This window comes from Phaethon lepturus, unplaced genomic scaffold (genome assembly GCF_000687285.1).
Source record: "Phaethon lepturus isolate BGI_N335 unplaced genomic scaffold, ASM68728v1 scaffold2666, whole genome shotgun sequence".
Lineage (NCBI taxonomy): Eukaryota > Metazoa > Chordata > Aves > Phaethontiformes > Phaethontidae > Phaethon > Phaethon lepturus.
Window position 1 is genome coordinate 45,672 of NW_010546803.1, and position 25,416 is coordinate 71,087.

The 25,416-nt window shown below is 40.1% G+C and overlaps 1 protein-coding gene across 1 annotated transcript in view; it reads left to right on the top strand.

Annotated features, from left to right (window-relative positions):
* LOC104622588 (mannosyl-oligosaccharide 1,2-alpha-mannosidase IB) overlaps nucleotides 1-25,416 on the top strand; it is a gene marked incomplete at its 3' end in the record, with an annotated part of 103,607 nt that overhangs the window by 36,131 nt on the left and 42,060 nt on the right. Inside the window, exon 4 of the mRNA XM_010289423.1 lies at nucleotides 1,987-2,067. Within this exon, the coding sequence (XP_010287725.1) occupies nucleotides 1,987-2,067 (81 nt within the window). The remainder of the gene's footprint in view (nucleotides 1-1,986; nucleotides 2,068-25,416) is intronic.

Consider the following 25,416-nt stretch of genomic DNA (forward strand, 5'->3'; position numbering starts at 1 on the left):
TGATGCCTTGGTTGTCCTGCACATGACCTGTGAGTGCCTTCCAAATGAACTGCTCCATAATCTTCCCTGGTACGGAGGTCAGGCTGACAGGCCTGTAGTTCCCCGGATCCTCCTTCTGGCCTTTCTTGTAGATGGACTTCACATTGGCACGCCTCCAGTCTTCTGGGACCTCCCCTGTTAACCAGGACTGATGATAAATGATGGAGGGTGTCTTGGCAAGCTCCTCCACCAGCTCCCTCCGTGCTCTTGGGTAGATCCCATCTGGCCCCATAGACTTGTGAGTGTCCAGGTGACGTAGCAGGTCCTTAACTGCTTCCTCCTGGGTTATGGGGAGTTTATTGTGCTCTCCATCCCTGTCTTCCAGCTCAGGGGGCTGAATACCCTGTGGATACCTGGTCTGGCTATTAAAGACTGAGGCAAAGAAGGCATTAAGTACATCAGCCTTATCCTCATCCTTGGAGACAATGTTCCCTGCCATATCCAGTAAGGGATGGAGATTTTCCTTGCCTCTCTTTCTGTTGTTAATATATTTATAAAAACATTTTTTGTTATCCCTTACAACCATGGCCAGAGTGAGTTCTAGCTGGGCCTCTGCCTTTCTAAGTTTTTTCTCTGCATGACCTAATGAGATCCTTGTACTCTTCTTGAGTTGCCTGCCCCTTCTTCCAGAGATGATAAACTTTCCTTTTTTCCCCTGAGTCCCAGCAAAATCTCCCTCTCCAGCCAGGCTGGTCATCTTCCCCACCAGCTCGTCTTATGGCACATGGGGACCGCCTGCTCCTGCGCCTTTAAGATTTCCTTCTTGAAGACTGTCCAACCTTCCTGGAGCCTTTTGCCCTTCAGGACTGTCTCCCAAGGGACTTCATCAATCAATGTCCTGAACAGGCTGAAGTCTGCCCTCCGAAAGTCCATGGTAGTGGTTTTGCTGACCTTCTTCCTTACTTCACCAAGAATTGAGAATTCGATATCATTTCATGGTTGCTGAGCCCAAGACTGGCTCCGACCATCACATCTCTCACCAGTCCTTCTCTGTTTGTAAACAGCAGGTCAAGTGGGGCACCTCCCCTGGTAGGCTCACTTACCAGCTGTGTTAGGAAGTTACCTTCCACTCACTTAGGAACCTGTGTGCTAATTGGTGGGTCAACTTGTGTAGTGTACATTCTAGTGACTTTTCTGGATAAAAGGAAAGGCTCCCTTATCTCAAAATCTTTTAATAAAACTACATTTCTGTGTCTAATGTGTTGAACAAGTAAAAGTTTAGGGGAGAGACAGATGGGACGTATGCAGGCAAAGGAGTGAATGGGGTGTAGATGGAGGCAGAAAGATGCTAAAACTAGCTAGTTCCTTTCAATTGTTCCATGAGTTAAATGAATCAAAATGTACTGGTGAATTTATTCCAAGGCTATTAATGTGGAGGAAAGCAGTAAAATGGTGTGTTCTCTTGAGTTTCTCAGTGGTCTTGCAGTACTTGTTGTCATAACAGTAAATACATACAGGCTATTCCTAGACAGAGATTATGTTAAAATGGAGCTCTGAGTTTGAGATTGCACGTTGGTAATTCAGGTTAAGAAAGCACACTGCAGGAATTCTTTAATTATTATTCTACTTTATCCTGTAATCACAGAAGATTTGGTGTTATGCTTAAACATAAGAAAAAAAATGCTGAATTATGGAAATGTATAGTCCTTGCCTTCTTTCGCACCATTCCCAAACAACTTCAATTGCCCTTTGTCATGATAATACGATTAGAGCGCAGAATAAAACCTAATTAGACTTTTAAAAAAATCAGTTGAAGCTATAACTACAATTATCAGTTGGTGTCATGAAGATGCACACAGGAATTTTAGGATGTATCTAGATACTGAAACAATACAAACCCTTGCATGCATATTGGTTTAGGCTATGTAATTGCCCCTGCCTTGGCGATTTTTTTTTCTTCTTTGATAAGGGAGTTGGCTAATTATTTACTCTTTCTTCCTGTTCTAGAATTCAGAAGTGTCTGTTTTTGAGGTCAATATTCGCTTCATTGGTGGTCTTCTAGCAGCATACTACCTTTCAGGACAAGAGGTAAGGAAACTGCAAGGTGTCTGTGAAATTTAATATATTCTAGCAAATGTTGCATATGAAGAGTTTTCTAGAATCTTGTTTTCTCAGTAGTTTGCAAACTAATTTTACAGTAGTAAGTTGTCTAAAGTAACAAAATTCTTTGGTATCTTTAAAGCTTGTTTCTGTGCAGGTCTTGGCCAATTCAGGATCCTCTGTTAGGTCTTTGAAATGCTGCTTTTATCAAGATGTTTTCAAAAAGCTATCCACTCAAGTAAATGTCAGCCTGAGATGTTAAGTCACTAGTTTTTCATGCCAACAATTACTTGTTTTGATATTCTGTAACTCCATGAAGGTAGAAATAAGTTTTGTCACTTGTTCTGCAAGGCTGTAGATTTGCTTCACAAAAACGCTACACAGTCTTCTTACCATTTTCTCAGTGACAAACTGAGAAGTATCAAAAGCCAATTTCGACCCACTTTTGAAACTTGTATTAAAAAGATTGGAGACTTATATTTCTGAATGCTTATCCTAAGGTATGCTTAGGTTGAAAGGATGTGTATGCTCAAAGACTTGCAACCGTGGACGACTTTGGTCTAGCAGTAGCGTTGCTGTGACCTAATCCTTTATTACTTTACATATTTTCACTTCGCAAGGTTTGAGGCTGACCCAACCTACAGATTAAGTTGTAGCTCTTCTTATGTGTTATCAGCTACCTGTCTTTTGATCTATTGCCTACGTGTTTGATTTGTTTAGTTTGACCCTTCTGTAGTCCACTACCTAAAATATTATACTTCCAGCCATATTTCATGGCTTAAGATTTGATACATTTTCAGGTGTTCATATTCATCTTCCCCATTTGTTTAGGGGACTACCACACATATCAAGTTCTCAGTGTTTTTAAGCCCACAGCCCAAAAAACAACAAAGACAAACCCCATATTTGTTGGCTCCTCATGTCTTTAGCATCATCCTCAGATCTGTGAATTTTTTGTTGTAGGAGTGTCGTCTTTTTGGATGAAGAGCTTAGTGGAAAAGCACAGATCCAGTTTATATCTTGAAAGAAATCACTAGTTAGTTTTTCATCAGGTACTATTCCTTCGCCGTTGTTACTGTCCATTCTCTCCAAGCCCCTCATCTGCAGAGGGATGAGCTGCAAGTAGTCCTTTCTGCTGCACTCATTTATGTGGTCTGTTATAGGAGGTCCAAAGGAAAGGAGAAGCACAGAATTTTGCCCCTCTCTATGTTGCAACTGAAGAGCTGAGCTTGCATTCATGCCAGTGAGCCTTTCTCTGCCTCCAGAATCTGTCAGACTTAGGTCTTTCATCAATTTTCTCACAGCTCAGTAGGGAGTGATCCTATTCTCCAGTGTTCCAAGTTAGCCTTTTAATTTGATTGCTGTGACAATTCTTCAGGAAGACAGTGTTTGTAGCAGCTATCACTTAAGTTAGAGTAGTGGTAAAACTCAAGCCCCGTTAACTTACACTTTTGTCCTAACAAAAGAAGGCGTAAAAATCACTGAATGATCAACCCAAATAGTAACTTGAGGCAGCTTCTGAATCTCATCTAGGTCAGCATTATTAACCTACCGGTTGTCTTTTGAAGGCCCTCAGAACAGAAGCTTTCTTTTGCTGTCAGATATAAGCAAGGAAAACTGCTTGTTGTTTTTATTTCTGTAGCAAAGTTGTTTCATGGAGAGCAGTTTGAGCTTGCATGTGCTTTTCAACTTGTGCCAAGGAGCCACTGAAATAGCTAAGCTGGAACCCTTAGGAGTCATGGTAGTTCCTTCTGTAGAGCAAGTGACGTTAGCAGCATGTTGAAAGATGCTTCCTTTCCATAAATCTGTATTTCTGTTGCTTGGATCTCAGATCACATTAAGTACTATGTGATCACTGAAGCCTTCAAGCATTGAGTAGAGCAGTTCCACATCATCTTTTGAGCTAGGAATATTGATCCTGTCTTTGGATAATGTAAATTGGAGCATGCTTCTTGGAGACATCTACTTTGAATATGCAAAACCTCAGAGAAGGAGCAAAGATCACTCAATGGTAGCTGGATTGTTTGTATAAATCAATACTGTACCTGTGCACAAGGACCTTAAGAACTTTTTGCCCCAATATGCAGACGGGTGCAGCCAAACACTGCCAAAACACATGCTTTGCCTGCATTTGTGAATTTGACTATTCCTTTTCCTTTTAGTTGCTTCTAACCACTGGGTACAGTCAGAAGAAGCTCCTTTGAAGAGTTTTCATCCACACATTTTATATCTTGCCTTCTTAGAAGGCTTTTACCCTCTGTCTTTCCTAAATTTTTGCTACTGGGCTGACTCTTGTTAAAAGTATTTTTGTGGCGTCAGTGCACTTTAAATGCTTTGTGACTTGTCATAGAAGATTATTCCTGTCAGGTGTTCATATATATTACCTTTTTTTTCCAAAAGAAGAACTCATTAAAAGAAAAGTGTTCAGACTGCATTTCTTACAAAACAGTGTGGCAGATAGGACTGATTCTGGTACCTGAGAGACTATTTTATTTGCTAAGTTGGATGGTTTCTCAGCAGTTTGTCAGTGTGGATAAGACAAGCAAGGGAACTTGAGGCTTTTCAGCAACTGAGACCAGGAGAGAGACACCTGCCTCTGAGAACTCCTTGGAGTTGGAAACAGGTTTGTTTGAGATGTGATTTCCAATCTGGTCTTTTCTCTTCTGTTCCCAAGAAGGGAAGGTATTCCTTAGCTCAGGATTTGAGCATGCTTAATTTCTTTTTTTACTGCATTCAGACATGTGAGCACACGCTTCTTAGCCACTGCTAAGACAGGCAAGCCTGATCCCAGCTGTTTGGATGTTTTGCCTAATCAGGTTGTGAATGTACACATGGGCTTATGCCTCTAAGGGAGTCTCTATCAACTGTTAGGTATTCTTCCTTTGTTCATCAAGCTATCATTCACTTGCTTATATTCCTTCCCACACCTTGATAGTCCAATCCCCATCTCCCTTCCTCCAAGCCTCTACTTTTGTAAGACTGTTGCTAGATACTGATTTAGAAGGCTTTCGTACTAATTTTCATACTTTTGCATGTCTTGTTTGATGTATTGAAAAATAGGTCTGATATAATGAACAGGCTGCTAGGAATTAATTCTGTTTTTCCGCTTTTAATTTATATAAATTTTGCTTACATCTGCAACAAGAGTTACTGCTATTTGGTGACAGTTATAAAAGCCATTCTTACTTCATTTTGACTCTTACTGCTTAGTGCTGTTAAAGATGGTATAGTGACAACCATAAAACAAAATGTCCAAGACTCAGCGTCAGCTGTGGAAGTTCAGTCACTTTTATGTGGCTACGTTTGGAGAATTTGATAGCCAGCATGGTTTATCTCTATGCTTTTGTCCTTTGTATGGAGAGGGTAATTGTGCTTGATAGGATTTTATCTGATTATGACTCATAATGCTAGATATTGATCATAGTTTTTAAATACAGCTGGCTATTAATTTAGATAACATTGTCCTCTTTAATGCTCTTATTAGAAACATGTTAGTTTTAAAAAGTATTTAACATATCTAGTAGTGTGACTCTGTGCTGTCCATGCTATATTTTAACTGTCATGTTACTGGTATTACTCAGAGGAGCATCAACTGTGATCATGGTTTTAATGATGCTGGTTACAGTTGATCGTAAAATTTTAAACCTTTCATATTAAGATTGTGGGTATTGTTATCCCTTCTTTCACTAAGAGCTCCCTCTTGCTCACTGCAGTGAATGGGGGAGTAATGAAATGTATCTCCTTTACAACAACAACAAAAAAAGATTATGTTTTTAGCAACTGACAACTTGGCTTAAAATGCTGTAGGCTTGTCCTGTCCAATGTTGAGTCACAGGCCTTTCTTTGTGAAACATGACACTTGTGAATTTTTGAATGACTCAACCTTTTACATGTGGGAATTACTGCTGGGCTTCCTGAGTGATGAGCACATAAAGCTAAAGTTTTGAGGAGGATGTGTTTTCATGTCCCTCTGGCTGAATGTCTTGGTTGTCTTGCCTCACTGTACCTTTCTGTTGATGTAGAGACACAAAATTGTTTCTCTGTCTAACTGGCAATTCCTCTGATTTGGGGAAAATCGCCATTTTTCTCCATTTTTCCAAGTCAGAATGCCTTTTGAAGAGAAGAAAATCAAGACATGTCTGTGAAAGTTCACATGATGGAAAATGTGCCCATGCGTTCTGTTTCAGTCTTTTCAAGTTGGAACAGTGAGGTTTATCTGGTGGCAGGGTAGTAGGTCTCCAATCTGGGAGGCCCTTGTTCAAATCCTCAGCACAACAATTTTTGTCTGGCTGATTGTGGACAGGCCATCTGGTGTCTGGCTAGGTGTATATTATCAGATCTGAGAGTATCCCTTCTTAGTCTCAGCTCCTACGTAGGAATGAAGTTCCAACCTGTCATTGCTTTTGAGATTCTTAGGTGGGTGAGGGTAGTTTGAAGCTTTGAGCCTGTGGCCTTTCTCCAAAGTACATTACTGAAATATAGAATGAATATATGCTAAAATAGTGGAATATAGAGTCATAGAATGGTTTGGGTTGGAAGAGACCTTTAAAGATCATCTAGTCCAACCCCCTGCCATGGGCAGGGTCTTCCTTCAATATTTCAGGTTGTTGAAAGCCCTGTCTGATCTGACTTTGGACTTTGAACAACTTCCAAGGATGGGGCATCCACAACTTCTCTGGGCAACCTGTTCCATTGTCTTGCCACCCTCATCATAAAAAATTCCTCCCTTATATCCAGTCTAACCCTACCCTCTTTCAGTTTTAAAACCATTGCCCTTCCTGTCACTACAGGCCATGGTAAAAAGTCTCTCTCCATCTTTCTTACAAGCCCCCTTTATATATTGAAAGGACACTATAAAGTTTCCCTAGAGCCTTGTCTTCTCAAGGCTGAACAGCACCTACTCTCAGCTTTTCTTCCACTAAAAACCAACCAACCAAAAAAACCCCAAACCAAGCCCAAAACAAAACATCTTTTTTTTGTGAGTGTGTGACTACATTAAGAAATTTGTTTTCTCTCATGCGTCATCCTGGCAGAAGCATAATTTTGTCTTTAGTTATGAATCCATGTTTTTTCATAGTTTTCAATGATGCCAATCAAGTCATTTTTTAGCATTTTCCCTTGAACAGTAGGTTCCTCTATGTTTATTCCAGTTTAATTCCTTAGACTTACTGTGTAAGAACGTTTTGTGTTCTTTATGGTTATCTTTAACTTTTTATCCAACACTAATAAAATAAAATATCTTGATACCACTCTATCGTATGTAATAGCATCAGGATAGAAATGCTTAATGAAAAAGTATCATATATACAAAGAGATCAGAACAAGATAAAGCACTTATATTTCACCAAAAAAAAGGATGCTGTTGCAAGTTACACTTCTATTATTAGATTGGAGCTGTCTGTTCATACATTCTTTTAAAGTCTCTTTCCAGGGAGGTTCTTCTGTTTCCTGGAAATCAGCCACATTGTACAGCTGGTTTCTCAGGATGTGGCTCTGGAACTCTTTCATACCCCATAGTGTCTATCCAGTTCTCAGATTTAAGATTTTGTTCAAGATCGGTCATGTTTGGTGCTTGCTTTTTCTCTGGGTGATATGAGGTTTTCACTATGTATGTTAGAATTGGTAAATTCTTTTTTTTTTTCAACACAAATTATCTGGTCTTTATTGGAATTGATTATATGTTCTTCCACTTCTTTCAGTCACATTTGTGGATCTGGGCCTTTTTGGACATCAGGGTAGCTGATACTGATTTCTGAGGGAGGACAGGAGCGCTACTTTGAAAAATCACTACTTGTCCAAAACACTCTCAACTCCTGGCACAAAAAAGCAACAACGAGGCAAGCAGTAAGAATGAATAGCACCAAGCAGAAAAGAGCTGGCTGATCTTTCTGCATTAATGCTTGTCAACAGGCTGCAGTAGAAGTTACAAAATGATGAGTGTGCCTGAATGTCAAATCTGTGAGAGTAGGCTACCAGGAGACCAACCAGGAATTACGATGTCCTCAAGGCCTAGGTCAGTAAAAGTCTGCCAGAACCTAATGAAGGATACCACATTGGAATCTTCAGCAGAAATGCAATTTTCTCATGGTGTGCTGAATCAAATGGTCCAAGAGCTATGATTTCCATTATGCTGTCCCCACACTTGGTTAGTGCAGGAGCGATAAGTACAAGGAAGACATTGTAGACCAACAATGCCAGCAGAAACAAGATGCAGTTATTCAAATTGGCTATGTGAACTTCTTTGAGCTCATAAAGGCAGATGGAGATTCCTAGGGCATCTTGCAGGATCCAGGCCCATTCCTGGATCATTGTTCCTCATTTCTGAAGACCATCGAAAAGACAGCAGTGAAGAAGCTGAACCCTGCCAGGAGCAGTTTCTTCACTTCCGGGTCTTTGTGAAGACACTGTAAATGAACTTTCTGCTTTCCAAATGGAAGTTTGTTCAAGGAAGGAGAGAGACAACTGTAGAGCCCAAGTGGTACATATATGCAGAATAATCCTGTAATTAAATACACTAAATGATCATAGGAACAATAAAGCATAAGCAAGATAAAGAATGTTATCTGTTGCTATGTTTTCAAAAAGATACCAGAGTTGATTGCTGTGTGTTCAAAATTTGTTTTTTCTATGGTTGTATTTGATGAATTGCTGTTGTTTCTCCTCTATGGCTCCTGCCCAATAGGCTCCAGCAATGACTATACCCACTGCTAGAATGAACATGATACTTGTATTACATGCCAAATGTCTGTCCAGCTTCTTGAAGAATAGATAGGTAAAGTCCAAATTTTTGGGCAAATCTACAAGAATAGTAATCTCTTTAAGTGATCCCAATTGTAGGCATTTCCAATGTCTCTGGATACTGTGGCATCTCCCCTGAGGGTTAATAATCCTTGAGTACCATTTATTCTCTGGAGCCTGGAGCTCTCAAAGAGATTGCAGTTGCCCTTTCTCTCTGAGGCAATTCTAGTGATGAGGCCCCTGCCATCACCATCGTCCTCACCAAAGAAGGAGGGAAGATGACTTAAGGCTGAGGAGGTGAATTTCTGATGGGGCTGGAACCAGAAAGGTTGGTTATGCTTGGTCTTCAGGAAGTGTCCCCAGTGAGAAGGGACTAGGAAGCAGTAATCTCCTCCCATCTCTGGGGTAACTTTGAGTCCAATTTGCTGAGTCAGCATTTGCAGAAGAATCAAGAGCAGCAAGAGCGGAAGAAGCAGTCTTCAAGGTATTCTCCATGCTGTGGGACCTCTTCTTACTCATTCCTTGCTTCAAGAAAGTTTCTGTCTTTCCAAAGTGACTCAGCGTACTTTCTTGTTACATAGCAAGTCCTAGCCAAGCAGAAATGAGCCTCATCCACTCATCATTACAGAGAATTACCTGTATCTCCTCCACTGAGGAAGGAGTATCCTGTGTTCTGCATGCCCAGTCTACCCCTTCCCTATGGCTACAGCCCCACCATTGTCTGTGACACTATGTGGATCACTGTGGTGGCAAGCCCTCATTGCCATGGACACCTTCTGGGGCTTGGTGTCACCTGGGGGTTGGTAAAGTTTAAATAGCAACTTTTCCCATAGTGACTCCTTCATCCTTTCCATGGCTGTGTGAATTGGAAGATGAAGTCCTTTGATCTTGGACTTTCACTAATGAATCTTATTTCTGTTTGTAATACCTTCATAAACTTTCAGCCTTGGTTAAGGATTTTGGTTTCTCCTGTGTGTTTCCGACATGCTTTATTTTCTGCTGTCTCATGTTGTGTGTGTTAGGAGTTGAGTGAGATCCTCTGTATACCGAGAGCAGGAAAAAAAGCCTTCTCAATGTTGAGAGAAAGTACATGGAGCAAGCATATCCAGGAACTTGCTGGAGCATCTGTGTCTCCAGCTAGGAGAAGGCAGGATGCAAAATGCAGATCTTTGTCAGGAGACTGAAGAGATGTCATTAACCCACACGGAGTCAGAGGAGTATGGTGTTATGTGGATTTCTTTTGTTTCACTGCAAACTTTCTTTCAGGTACCTGGATTTTATCCAAATTAAGATGGATCCTTTATGGATGTGGGTTTTCCCTGTCTTTCGGAGCTTTGCCTTTGGGAAGCTCAATTCTTTCAGCCTGAATAACTAAGGGCAGTTGAGAACATATTTAGCTGAAATTTTGATTTGAATGATTTTAAACATGACATCACTTTTTATAATGTTTGGCATAATCTTGCTTGTGGTTTTCTGTATAGATGATGGCTTTACTTACATGTTTGTGTACTACTTATTTAATGCTCATTTCAGTGGGTAGGCCTGTTTTTCTTCTGATCCTCAAGAAGTCATTGCTTATTTTGATATACTTGCTCTGTGGGTTTTTTTAATGGTATCACAGGCTCTAGAATGCATCTTCTAAGGTGGTTGTTTTGAGTATGGGTTTCCCCCAAAGAACTGTATGTGCTGACTGTAGTACAGTGCTACAGCCACTCCTCTATGCCATATCTGAGAGGGTTGGTAGGTCACAGAGTACTTAGGAAGTATTATTCTGTCCTGCAAATGCATGAAATGCAAGCCCAGACAGAGGGCAGATCACAGGAGAAGAGCTAGTCGTCATACGTTCTGTGCAGGATCCTTGGCAGATGTGTCTAACACCTAACTTTATATGCATCCAAGATGAATCTTCTATTCTTACTCTTTTCTGTAAAATGGTACTGGGCATGTGACCCATAAATGTTTATTTGTGAAAGTTTACAGTATTCTTGTGAAAGTACGTGTTATCATGCTTATTTCAGGCATCAATAATTGAGTAGTGGATATGCTGGCGATTCTAACTGGATTTGGGGTGCTTCAGTGAACAGAAGTATGACTGTACCTTTTCTCAGCAATTAGCACTCAGAGTCTGTGGTCGTCATTTACAGATTAGAGTCCTTAAAGCTTCTGAAAATTCAGCACACTTTCAGAAAGAAGATGAACCAGAAAAAGGAATGCTGTAGTTAGTGGTGGTCTCTGAAAACTCAGATTTAACTCTTTTGCCTAGTATCTTATAGGTAGTCTGTAATAAAACCAAACATTGAGTCCATGGCCTCCAAGTTCCTCCCCACTAAAGTTCAGCTGCAGCTGTTTGCAGAAGGATTTGGGGGTTGTTTCCAGTTCTTGAGTATGTTCTGTGTTGTAAAGAAAGCCAAGTGACTGAGAATTAGGTTTAGTAAGTGATACTTATGCTTTGCCTAGAGCTCGCTTGCTAGCAGTCCATAAAGAGATATGTAAGGTGTGCGGGAGTAACCCCATCTTGCCTTTAGAGTAACTAAGCATCTTATCTGGTGTGAAGAGCATTTGTCTGTGGAGAGTGTGCACAAGGTTCCTGTTGACTGCTTGCTTTTTTTCATGAAGTGAAGCTTCACAAATCATTAAAAATCCTGGTGTGACTGATAGTGGCAAATAAATTCCTGCTAGCAATAATGCATGGAATGACAGAAGCCCAGAGATGGATAGAGGGTCAGTTGTTGTGCAGAGTACATGGCTGGGCTTGAGAAATGGCGTCAAGTAAGGAAAACAAAGTGAATATTATTCTAACTGCTGTTGTGTGTTAGTGGCAGGAAGACACTTACACCGTTATGACAAAGTGTTCTTGTCTGTTGCTGATTTATTAATACAATAGAAAGGATAGCTTACTGTTTTACTTTTGTTGAACAAAGTTATTTATGATATTTGCAATATTAAAAAAAAAAAGTAATGATTTAGTGTGTTTACCTTTGCCAGCCTTAGATATAAAGGAGTTACTTTACATGATTGTCTTTCTCATCTTTATAAACACCATCAAAATGACATATCTTTCTGGGCAAGATAATAATTCGCATGGATAAATCCAGCCTGAAATCTGTCATTTAAAATAGAGAGCAAAGGCTGTTAAGTACTTGATACTCTATCAACAGATAATCAAACTAATCCTTTCCAGGAAACTGACAGGCAGCATCTCTTCTGTTCAGAAAGACTCCTTAGAAAAATTGTTATATATGCCATATATATCCCCAAAACTGACCTAAATATATAAAGGATAGGTCTTAAGTAAACATGACAATATAATTTGTGAATTCATTTCACAGAAGTCTTGACTATACCTATGAAAGGACTTACCTAAACTAAGTTTTCGAAGGTATAAAATCTCAGAAGAGAGAACAGCATTGTGTATATCCTACCCAATAAAGATGAGGTTTCAGTTTGTTGCCCAGAGATGCGCTGCTTATGGTCATGACATCTCACTCTAACAGGACACAGCCTGAAAAAAATCTTCTTTTCTTGAGTTTTAAGCATTGTCACATATTGGGCATTGCCACTGCTCACTGCAGTGCAGATTGTAATCCTTGTGCAGTTTCTGTTTACCAGGCTTGTAGTAAATGTTTTCTTGACTGGCAAATGACACTTCTACCAATTTATTACTCCATCTTGGGTACTGCACAGCACCTGAAGAGGAAGAAAGGAGGCGAAAACTGACTTCTTTGCAATTTTGCTTCCTCTAAGTCTGATTGGAAATAGGTTTTCCTGTTGGTATAACATGCTTTAAACTGGTGGAAAGAATCATAGAATGATTAAGGTTGGAAAAGACCTCTAGGATCATCAAGTCCAACCATCAACCCAACACCACCATGCCCACTAAACCATGTCCCAAAGTGCCATGTCTACACGTTTTTTGAACACTTCCAGTGATGGTGACTCCACCACCTCCCTGGGCAGCCTGTTCCAATGCTTGACCACTCTCTGCGTAAAGAAATCTCTCCTAATATCCAGTCTAAACCTCCTCTGGCGCAACTTGAGGCCGTTTCCTCTCATTCTATTGCTACTTACTTGGGAGAAGAGACCAACACCCACCTCACTACAATCTCCTTTCAAGGCAGTTGTAGAGAATGATAAGGTCTCCCCTGAGCCTCCTCTTCTCCAGACTAAAGGACAAGCTGTTTTAGCAATGGAAAATACGGTAACTGTGCAGTAATAGCCACTCTTAAAACTCACTCTTTGGTCATGTTCCTGTAGAGGGCTATAAAAGCTAAGGAAGAATAGATTGTAACTACTCACATGCCATGTAACTCCTGATGACTATGTCTGGTAGTTTTTGGCTCCCTCTTCAGTAGTGTAACAGTCATACTGATGCTGATGGGCACCAATGACAGCAAGGACAGTATCTTACCTGTTATTTTTCCAGACATTCATGTATTGGTATTACTGTTGACACAGTAACACCGAGGATTTTTGTGCTTGATCTGATCCACAGAGGAAGTATGGCATTATTTTCTGACAACTGAAAACACAGTTCTTCCAGTAGGGGTGTGGGGTTTTTTTCACTTCAAAACAAAAATGCAACTCTGCACATGATAGCACTTTAAAATCAGGCATCTTTGACTGGTTTTGCCTTTTGGAACTTGTTTTCATTCAGTTCTAACTATGATGTTTCCCTCGTAAAAAGGAGTTTGAATGTTAAAAATTGCTTAGACCAGAACAGGCACTGTAAGAGAAAAATGAAATAAATTCCATGAATGCTACAAAAACCTGCTAAGCAAAACCACTAAAAACTAGCAAAAAACCTAGCAAAAGTCATGTTGCCTCTAATGATGTATTTACCTATCACATGATAAAGATGGTGAACTCTCCTAGTCTATTAGGAATCAAGAGGATGCTAAGCTGTCTGCAGTAGTACTGTGTCACCATTTATGACCTGGATAATCAGCTGACAAATTTTTAAAGAAATAACCAAGAAGCTCCATAGCCTAGTGTCATGGTTTAACCCGAGCCAGCAACTAGGCATCGCAGAGTCATTCACTCACTCCCTTGACAGTGGGCTGGGGAAAAGAATCAGAAGAGTAAAAGTGAGAAAACTCGTGGGTTGAGATAACACAGTTTAATAGGTAAAGCAAAAGCTGCTCATGCAAGCAAAGCAAAACAAGGAATTAATTCACTAATTCCCATCGGTAGGCAGGTGTTTAGCCATCTCCAGGAAAGCAAGGCTCCATCACATGTGATAGTTACTTGGGAAGAAAAAATGCCATCACTTTGAACATACCCTCTTCCTCCTTCTTGCCCCAGCTTTTATTGCTGAGCGTGACATCATATGGTATGGACTATTATTTTGGTCCGTTTGGGTTAGCTGTCCTGGCTGTATCCCCTCCCAACTTCTTCTGCACCACCAGCCTACTTGCTGGTGGGGCAGTGTGAGAAGCAGAAAAGGCCTTGGCTCTGTGTAAGCACTGCTCAGCAGTAACTAAAACATCCCTGTATTATCAACACCGTTTTCAGCACAAACTCAAAACATAGCTCTATAGAAGGTGCTATGGAGAAAATTAATTCAATCCCAGCTAAAACCAGCACACCTATTAACGTTCTTTTTTTTTTTAATTCAAAATATAAAATTGCAGATAAGTGCTTAAACCAAAAGAACGCAACTATGTCCATGTTCAGAAAAGGTCATTTAAGGTGACCTAGGTATCTGTGAGCCACTTAGTCTGATTTCAGTCCTCCTCCCCATTCCAGATATTTAGTTAATGGAAAACAAGCGATCATCAGTATAGTAGTGATTTGACAATAAAAGTTTTCTCGTAAGAATTTATAGCTGACTGTAGATTTGCTCATGTTGAAATTACAAGTAAGTAGAAAACTCTGGAGAAATTTAATCAATTGGTCAATGTGGCCTGTACAAATGAAGTCTATTTTAATGATTCCAAAGATGTAGGTGCAGGCTGTAGATTAGCAAAAAAAACCAGACCACCCACCCATGTTGGCCAGACCAACATGGGAACAGAACACGGGAATATGTTTTGAGTAGCTGTGGCTTCAAGAGTGTGTGGAACTCACAAAAGGCAAGCAGCTCAGTTTGAACTTTTGGTATGAAATCCTGTGGCAAAAGACCTATGAGCATTTGGATTTATAAATAGGAGTTTTGAATATGAGGAGGAATTTATTTCTGGTTAAGTTATTAATAAAGGATCACTGTTGGTGTGCTATAAAAGTCTTGGTAATCATGTTCGTAAAAGAAAGTGTAAAAACAGCAGAAGTGTAGAAGAATGATGAAGAGAGGGGACTGATAGTTACGCCTCCTGGACACATGAATAGTCAGTATGTTTTATATGACTCAGTCCAGATAATGTCTCTGGAAGAAATGTTTCACTTAAATGCTACTTATTGACAGAAACACAAAGATGGCTTGTTAGTTATGCTTTATTTTATACAGAAGATCAAATTGTTACTCTGTTGAGTGTTTTTGATTTTTGTTTGTATGGTATAAAAGAAGATTTTTTTTCTTATTTCTGGGCCGAGGACCTAGAAATTATGCTGCAGGAGTTTAGGGTATTTATCTTACCATTTTTCAGAATAAAGGTCCAGTTTCTCAAGTGCCTAGCAGAATTTATGCAACTATGAAGATTCAGTGCTTACTAATTTATTGCTCATAGCTTTTGTTTGCCAACTAATTTTCTGTCAGAACTTGGTCCTAATATATATATTAACTGTAGATAAGCTAAATATGTCTGTAAATCTGTGAGAACAAGCCAATTCATCCATTTAAAAAAATCCCACAAAACACTATTTATTCAATTTCATCAGGTACAATGTAATGAAATGTATTTTGCATATGACATTATGTAAAGGGTATGTTTTTGAAGATGTGAGAGCTATGTGATTTTTTAAATTATTTTTTCTAGACTGTGATTTTTGCATTGTAATCTGTTACATCATACCAATGAGAGGAGGCAGGCTGTGTGTATAATGAGTCCACATAGTGTGAAACAATATGTGATTTCATCTCTGTTTAACTTTTTTGTAAAGGCAAATAGAGTCCAAAGGGGACTGAGTCATTTCTGGCAAAGTCTAAAGGGGAAATCAAGATTAATTTAAAATGGAAAGCTTGGCAGCACATTCAAGAGAAACAGGAGACAGAGGAATAACTGAGAAAGAAAGTAGAAATTGATACCATGTTAGCACAGAGCTAAAGGACAAAGAAGATGACATGGCAGAGAAAAATATATGGGAAATTAAGGAGATATTTGACATGAGTGGAGAATGTGTTAGGAGCAGGTGTTACCAAAAAAAGCCAGTGTCAAGAGAGTTTAATAATCAGAGAAGGTAGATAATTTTTATTGCATCAAAAGGATTCTCATAAGACTTGTAAGTATAGCACAAACAGCTTAATTATTTAACTACAGAGTCATTTCTGTGTGTTCGTAGTCTGCGTATTCCTTCTTAAAAACCACAGAGAGACTGGATCATCGGTTGGGTTGGGACCTTCAGGAGCATAATGCAGTCTGTTTCTCTATTCAGCAGAGCAAATGGTAGTAGCAAAACACCAAGAATCACTTTTTAGTAACACCACACCAACCCCAGATTAATTTTTACCATTTGCTTTGTCGGTGCATTTACCTACAAAGACTGATACATTAGGGTCAATTCTAGGTCTGAAGAATATGTTCTGCAGATGAGAAAGCGGTCTTCCCCTGTCAGATTCCCCAAGATGTTCCTCATACTCCTGTTCCTCATAACTATACTCTTGGCACCCTCTCCGTGGCCCCTTGTTGTGCCTTGTCTGCTTTAGCCCTCCATTTATTCCCTGTCTTTCCTCCTGATGCTTTTTGTTTCTTCCCTTCAGCTCCTGTTGGTGCTCTCATCTTTTAACAAGTCGTCTCTGGTGCTTCACCTTGTATGAGGTGGGGGACTGGAGGCCTTGTCTTCTACCAGTTTTGCTTCTGTGCTGGCAAAACTCCATACTGATCTTTTGCCCCTTGATGGCTCTTTTGTTTGGTTTCCTGATGGCCGTTCAGATTTTATCCTCTTTCTCCGTTCTCTTTTTCCAGGCTTTCTAAATCAATCTACTTTCTTGCTGCCAGCAACTAGTGGGAGAACATTTAAGCCAGATGCCAGACATTATCTGTGCTCTTACGTCTGGTTCCTTGTGCTACAGTAGCGCTCTCAGTAAGAAGAAATCATCTGAAAGGGGACTCTTTTAAAAGCCCGCTTACATCCTTGGAGCATGCTTAGGCATGAGTGATCGTGATTGGTATGTTGTGCAAACTCAAGATTGTTGCTTCTAGTCCCGAGACAATTTATTTACAAAGGTAACTAAACTGACAGGTTAATACTGCTTGTGCAGGGAAACTTAACAGCGGAAAAAGTCAGAGATATAAAAAGGAGGAAAGATAAAGCACAAAAATTGCCTGGACTGAAAGCAACTTTCTAATAATAATAGACGAGAAAATTATCTCAAACCTGCCATGGGTTTTGGCTCAGGCGGGATGAGAAACAGTGCATTATATCTTACTGAAATGATCAGATCAAGGAGGCATTTATATGCCAGATTTTCATCACATTTATTCTGAATTTTAAGTGCTCTGTGATGTTGGCTGACTGGTGTGAAGTGCCACAGATTTGAAGACCCTTTAAAAATGGAGAACATGTAACTTTTCTACTCAGATATGCATGAAACCTGTGCCAAGAAAGCTGATACAGCCATTGAAGTGAATGGAAATTATGCTGTTTAATTGAGGTATTATTAGCCAGTGCCAGGTGGTTTAAATGTGATTAGCTGGTTGTCCAATGCATGCCAGATTTTTACGTTTAGATCTTCTAGAGTAAAAAATTCAAATATTTCTAATAAGGTAATATATGCATAAACTTTCTCATGTGGATTTTTCAAAAATATCAAAAGTGTGAAACTAATGAATATTTTATTAGATCCTAAGATGCCTCAGTCAACAGTAACAGGATTCCTCGCATTTGTTGACTAGGAAAGCAGCTTTGTAAACTTTAGTAAAGGATAATGATAGTATCACTTAAGAATTCTATTTGCAAATCTTTACCTGCTGATGGTAGAAAAACACCATACTATTTATTCTCTTACATCTAAGAAGCAGCATTTGAGCATATAATTGCTAATTTGTAAAATGTAAATAGGGAAAGTTGTAGTCAGCCAGATAATACCTGTCTTACCTGCATTTAACTGATGCAGTTTATTTTTCTGTGTTTATTTTTCTGCTCATTTGTGTACTGGAGATTGTAGCTGAACAATATGATCAGATAGGAATTTTAATGCTTTTCAGTACAACTCATAATTTCAGAACTATCACTAGGACAGTTTTCCTAGGTTGTCTAAGTCCATCCAGACAGGTTGATTGCCATCTCTTTTTGCCAGTGCTTTACCTGTCCCTGTATTCAGTATTCCAAAAAAACCTGATATTTATTTTTATCTCTGAATAGTCCAGAGCCTCTAGGAAAGAGGAAATCTGGAGTCTTGGGTGTATGAATGGACCTGTGCAGTCCTGTTGGCTTTACTGAGCTTTTTGTTTCAGCAGTAGAACGCAGAAGCACAGTTGAACTTTTTCCTTCAAGTCAGAATAATTCTGATACACTGCATTAGAAGCTTTTCACAAGCTGAATCACTGAATCTTCAGGCAGAGATAGGATAGCTGTGCTTCTGTAGCCATGATTTTTAGATCAGAGACAACTATTACATCACGTAGTTTCATGCATCATCTGAAACTGGACAATCTTTCTTGCCTTCCTACCATTCTTTCAAATTTTCAACAAAAGCATATCTTTCAGGGAGGTATCCAGTGTGATTTTTCTTTTACAAAAATACTTTTAAAAGTCTCATGTGCAGTGTTACTGGCTAAAGAAAATGTCAGCCTAGTCCGCATGTATTGAAAACTAAGGGAGTTTCAGAAAATCTCTTTACAAAAGCATTTTTCTTTTAGTGCAAAAAAACCCTGGTTTGACTTTAGAGATTCTTAAAGGGAAGAGAGGCCGGGATCAGAATGGATGCAGGAGTCATAAAAGTTCACAAATTTTGACTTTCTGAGTTTGCTGCATTGGTAATGGGGGGACGGCGGGCGTATGCTTTTTTTTTGTTTTGAAAGGAGAACATTTCGTGAAGCATTTTTTGGCTTGTGATTGAGTAAATCAGCAAGTTATGTAATATTTATGGATGATACACTTATGAATATTTACTTGCTTTAGCCTCTTGTTCTTGAGAGACCAGAATTCTCATGGCATGGGAGGACTCTGCAGTAACAGTTGCATGAACAGAAATAACAGGTCCTGGACTTCTATCAGGGTGAATTTGGCAGTGTTCTAAAATTTTGGAGACTGTTAGAATTAAGCCCAGGTTCTTTCTCTCCCAGTGTAAATCTTCTGCATGTAACAGCTGCATGCCTTACAGAAGTGTAATAGCTTAAAAGGCTAAGGTTTAAATGAGTGTTGTTGGAAATCAAAGATAATGCACAAGAGGAATGGCATCACCCTTAGAACATATCTACCTTCAAAAGGGCCGAGGAGGATGACCCAGGCCAGTCAGCCTTACCTTGGTCCCTGGGAAGGTGATGGAGCAACTAATCTTGGAAGACTGTTCCCCAGCCCGTGAATGACAAGGTCATTGGGAGTAGCCAGCATGGATTCACAAAGAGGAAGTAATGCTCAACCAACCCTGATAACCTATGATGAAATGGCTTGGGAGACGAAGAGAGGGCAGTGGATATTGTCTGCCTAGATTTTGGTAAGGCTTTTAGCACCATCTCCCATGAAATCCTCACAGAGAAGCTGATGAAATTTGAGCTGCATAAGCAGACAGTGTGGTGGGTTGAAAACTGGCTGAATGGCTGGGCGCAGAGGGTAGTGATCAGTTACTTGAAGTCAATTTGGAGGCCGGCAACTAGCGGTGTACCTCAGGTATCAATGCAGTGTCCAATCCTGTTCAACATCTTCATTAATGATGTGGATGATGGGACAGAATACATCCTCAGCAAGTTTGCTGATGACAAAACTGGGAGGAGTGGCTAATATGCCAGAGCATCCTCTGTGCTGCCACCCAGAGGGACCTCAACAGGCTGGAGAAATGGGCTGGCAGGAATGTCAGGCAGTTCAGCAAGGGCAAGTGCAAAGTCCTGCACCTGGGGAGGAACAACGCCAGGCATCAATATATGCTGGGGGCCAACCATGTGCAAAGCAGCTTTGTGGAAAAGGACTTGGGAGTCCCGGATGAAACAGCAGCGTGCCCTTGCATCAAAGGTGGCTAATTGTATCCTGGGCTGTGTTAGACAAAGTATTGGCAGGAGGTCACAGGCGGTGATCCCTCCCATCCCTCCCCTCTACCCAGCACTGGTGAGGCCACACCTGGAGTGCTGTATCCAGTTCTGGGCTCCCCAGTGTGAGACAGACATGGACATACTGGAGAGAGTCCAGCAAAGGGCCGCAAAGGTCGTTAATGGACTGGAGCATCTCTTGTCTGAGGAAAGGCTGAAAGAGCTGGGGACTGTTTAGCCTGGAGAAGAGAAGGGGGATCTCATCAATATGTATAAATATCTGAAGGGAGGAAGTAAAGAAAGCAGAGCCAGTTGACACCGTAGTCTGGATTCAAGTTGATTCCTGTTTCTTTAACTCTCATCTTAGACTGCTGAGATAGGTTTAGATTTTTAATTTACCCCTTTTTTTTTTCTTTCTTTTTTTTCTGTCATAGAGAAAGTAATATAAATTCACAGAGCATCCATTTGCAGGATAAGACTTCTCTTGTTTAAAGACTTTCGGTCTTTTAGAAATACTAAGTGTTGTTCATCAAGTACTTTGGTAATTATTACAGCTTACCAAAGACAGCAAAAGTACTTTAGCTATGGCACTGTCTTTACAGTACCTGCAAATATTCCTGCCTTGAACATCTGTTATGTCTCGAGACCTACAGTGCTGAAGAGGTGCTGTTGATTTATGTAATTCTACATCGTTCACCACTATAGGTGGTATAGTTGGTAGCCACCTTGCTAAATCTCACATGAACATGGATTTACATTCTCCAGGACCAATTCTAGATGTGACATACCTCTTCAATCATCAATCACAAACATCTACAAAATAGAGCCGAGGTGCTCTCCGACTTTCAATTCATACTATGATAGCTGAATGTTACTAGAATCTTACTGCATCTCCCGCATCTCACAAGATGCCTCTAATTAAATCTGTGGAATTCATTAGAAGCAAATATGTAAAGAGGGAGTAATTTCTTAATTTCTTGGTAGCAGGATGGCCCCCACTTGCAGTGGCGCATGTCCTAGGGACACTGTAAAACCCAGGAGTTCCCCATCTTTAAGGGGGAATGTGTGTTGGAACTTAGAGCTATTAATCTGGCATTGTATGTATTGTATGACATGCAGTAAGGCTTATATATAAACAGGCAACAAAACAGCAGTTCTTATTAAGCTAATTATCTTTTTGTGTGTGTGTGACAATTTTGCTTGTCTTGATTTTCAGCAGTAAATTACACCACAAGCCTCTATCTCTGCTTATGCAGAAAGTCCTATCTGACAAGTTGAACTTTAAATGGTTGGTTAGCCACGAAAGGGCAGCGAAGGGTTCACTACTGCACATTGAAGTTTGAAGGTAGAAAGATAAATATTCTGGGTTGGGCCAAGAAACACCAAGTATTTTCCGCAAGAGTCTGAGTCTAGTATTGCTGGCAGATGCTCTGGGTTTTGTCATCTGCATTCAGTGATTAGATAGGTCAGCCTCATCATCTTCATGCTTAGTGTTCAAAGGAAACGTGTGCAGGATTTGGTACTAATAGTACTGACGGTGAGAGTACTATATTTTTGTGAACTTGTGCAGTATATCTGTTTTGTTTGATGCTTTTTCAAGGATCAGAAGTTATGAAACCTACAGAACCAGCCACGTTGCATGACCATGGATACTCACTAGTTAATAACTATCAGATTAAGCAGAAGTCTGGCATTTATTACTGTTTAGAAGAATGACTCAAAGACTGATCTATGCAAAAAAAAGAAAGAGATTCTTTACTTGTATAAAACATCTATAAACCCCCTCAGAGTTAGGAACAGAGGCCATTTGAGGCTGTTTGCCATTCATAGTGCTGGAAGGGGACACCTAACAGCAGTATTAGCATAATACAGTCTTCTAAGAGCTGCAGCTATGCATCTCGGCAGTCACTAGATGCATCAATAAGGCTTTTGAAGAATTGTCTTAATCTTTACGGCCATTTTGCTGAATGTTTTGGCCTTACTTGGATTAATAGGCTCAGGAGCAAGCTTTCATATTGTGGGGTGGGTGGCAGGTTTGATATGTTAAGCATCAATTTAATGGATGAAAATTATTCAGGCCCTCACAGCTGGTCTGCTGTACACACTAGTTTGTAGATACTGATGTGATGTTTTCATCTTAATGAGGGATCCACTTACCCGATTTGGGGCTTAGGTCTTGCTTTTTGTGCCATTTACTACTCTCTCCCATTTTAGGTGTAAACCGCCTAATCTGTATTTGATAGGGAGAAAAAAATCCTTGCATTGCTTTACAGGATTTGGAGGAGGAAGCATTAGCCTACCAAAGGCCATGTAGATTGATGGATTTAGTGTATTAGGTATTGCTGTATAAAATGGAAATACTTATCCAAGTCTACAGCGTCTTCTGAAACTTTTCTGAAAGAATGTCCGTATTTTGAGAATGGGCAGAACAGCTACCCTGGGATTAATACACATGTTTACCTAGAGCAGTATTTTTGCATCTTCAAAATAGGATGTCTTGCTAGAGTTGTTATGGGGTCTTTAAGAAGACTCTGGTGAGTTACCTCCACATCTTAAGGCACTACATGCTAAATTCTGTAATTAATGCAAGTGTGAATGCGCGTTTGAAAAATTATTGAGTTATCCTGCAAGAACAGCACTTCTTTGAGAGCTGTTGTCTTTGTGGTTTCTGGGACTCCCTCTCTGTTACAGGGTCCTATACTTTGGAGTTTGTGCTAGCAAAGAAACTTGGGAGTGGATTGTCTCCATGATTTATGCACCAGTTAGAGAGTTGCTGTGGGGGTCTACAGAGTAGGTACAAGGCCACAAGAGAGACCAAACACTTTCCTCTCACATGTATGGAATGTGCACAAGCCGTTTGATTAATTTGCAATATGGCTGGGAGAGCGGTAAGGAGACTGTGTAGTTCTCAGTTATTCTTCTGTTCCCTGGCAGTCAGCTCATGCCAGGCTTCGTAGTTGCCGATGATGTACTGTGCATTTTTAAAAGCTGTAGTGATGACTGCAGCAGTCACAGTCGTGTTTCATTATTAGGTATCCTTGTCACCAACTTTTCCTAATAACAAGCTTACTTTTTCTTGCTCAATTTTGGTGTTATTTTGTATTCTCCATGTCCATGGAAAAAAAATATTATTTCCTTTTCATTGTATTAGCCTTTTATATACTGAAAAGTCATTATGTTGTCCTCTCTTGAACATCTCTTCTCTGGACTAAATAACCCCAACTCGTCTACTGTTTCCTAATGAGTTCCATTTTCAAGGCATCCATTCATTTTTCATTCTCCTCTGTTCTTCTTGTCTGTATGTTTCTTGAAATGCATTGCCTGTCAACAGGGAACTGCCAAGGCTGAAATAGAATCTATCAGTTCAACCTGTTTTAAAAAAAAAAAAGAATACTTACTCTATGGTAAGTAACCATGTTGTCTGATGCCAGTACTTTATTTAAAAGCTGGAGCCTGATGCATTTACTGTTGCTCCTATGGTAAGTCTGAAACATACTAAAAGAAGCCACTTTAATGAGTGCAGCGGAGCACTCTGGTCACATCTGCAGGCTCCCATAGAAGGCATCTCATCCACCACTGCTTGCTGCATTTCTTTCTTTTCACTACATCTCTTCAAATACGCTCTTCTGGTCACTTTGCTCTGATAGAAACCTATGCAGCTGTCTCTCAGTTCTCTCTCTAGTCTGCATAGGTAACCACTGTATCAAGCATTAGATGTTTTGTTATCCAGAAGCAGCAGTGAGATGGGACTGAGATGGCAGTAACAGAAAGTAAAGGCATGCCTTCAGCCCATTTTTTCAAGTGTTTCCTTGGATTCAGTCTCGGATGAGAGGGATATAGAGGGGTAGATGTCCTGGTTTCAGCTGGGATAGAGTTAATTTTCTTCCTGATAGCTGGTATAGTGCTGTGTTTTGGATTTGGGATGAAAATAATGTTGATAACATACTGATGTTTTCAGTTGTTGCTAAGCAGTCGAGGATAGTCCAGCTTCTCATGCTCTGACCTGACAGTGAAAAGGCGAGGGTGCACGGGGAGCTGGGAGGGGACACAGCCAAGACAGCTGACCCAAACTGGCCAAAGGGGTATTCCATACCATACGACATCATGCCCAATATATCAACTGGGGGAGCTGGCTGGGGAGGTGCTGCGGCTTGGGAACTGGGCATTGGTCAGGAGGTGGTAAGCAATTGTGCTGTGCATCACTTGTTTTCTATATAATCATGATGATAATAATAACATTTTTCTGTCCTATTAAACTGTCTTTATCTCAATCAACGAGTTCTACATTTTTTTTCTGATTCTCTCCCAGTGGGGATGGGGGGTGAGCGAACGGCTGTGTGGTTGTTTTAGCTACCTGCTGGGTTAAACCACAACAGTGGAGTTTTACCTTCTGGTGCTAAATCAGTGGTACATAGAGTCCTCAACCCAACAGAGGTTACAGGAGGGTGCCTCTAATCACAGCAGGTTTTCACAGGTGCTGCTAACATGGTTGTCTGAAGTAGCAGTTATTGCTGCTGCCCTGATGCTCTGGTTTGCTCACGTGCTGAAATGGCTGGCACAGTGGCTGCCTTCCTTTAACTGTCCGTGTTTAGATTCATGCATATTTAGATGAATTTAATCTTTACTTTAACCGTTCTTTGTAAAAACTGCATCCAATACTATAGTTTGTTCCCAAAATCATTGTAATACATTTCAAATTGATTAAAACCTAAATAGTGGTAGGTAAATAGTTAGCCAGTAAGGATATTCTTCTAGTAAGGATGTTTCTAGGGATGTTCTCCCATTGAATATTCTTACCTTAATGTTTCAATACCTTTTAATGAGTAAGGCGGTAGTGCGTAGTACTTTCAGAGGGTGCAGGATCCAAAAGCTGAAGCTACACAAATTCATGACAGAAGTGTCTTTCCAAACTATGTACCATTTGACTGGAAGTCATCATTCTGTTCTGGATTAGGTGTTGAAGCTCGTCTGTGCTGTAGAGGAACTCTCTTTAGATGACTCCCTATAGATAGTTCTGCCAGGTCTTGACCCAGGTACCACTTAAAAATCTAAAAGTTCAACATGAATTTTTGACAGGTATTTACAGATGCAAATCAGGTAGTTTATATGTAACTGGGACAAGGTAGAGCTTTTAGTTCTTTTCAGGGTTTCTTTTTCCCCAGTTACCTTAGACTCCACTTGTATTACACCTCTTATACTATGCCTGCCTCTTGACTTGGTCTGTTATTCAAGGTCAGAGTCTTACCTGAATTTTACTGCTAAATTTCTGCATATTTTCTCAAAGACTGTCTCTTGTCAGTATCTTTGCTAAAAATCATTCCAG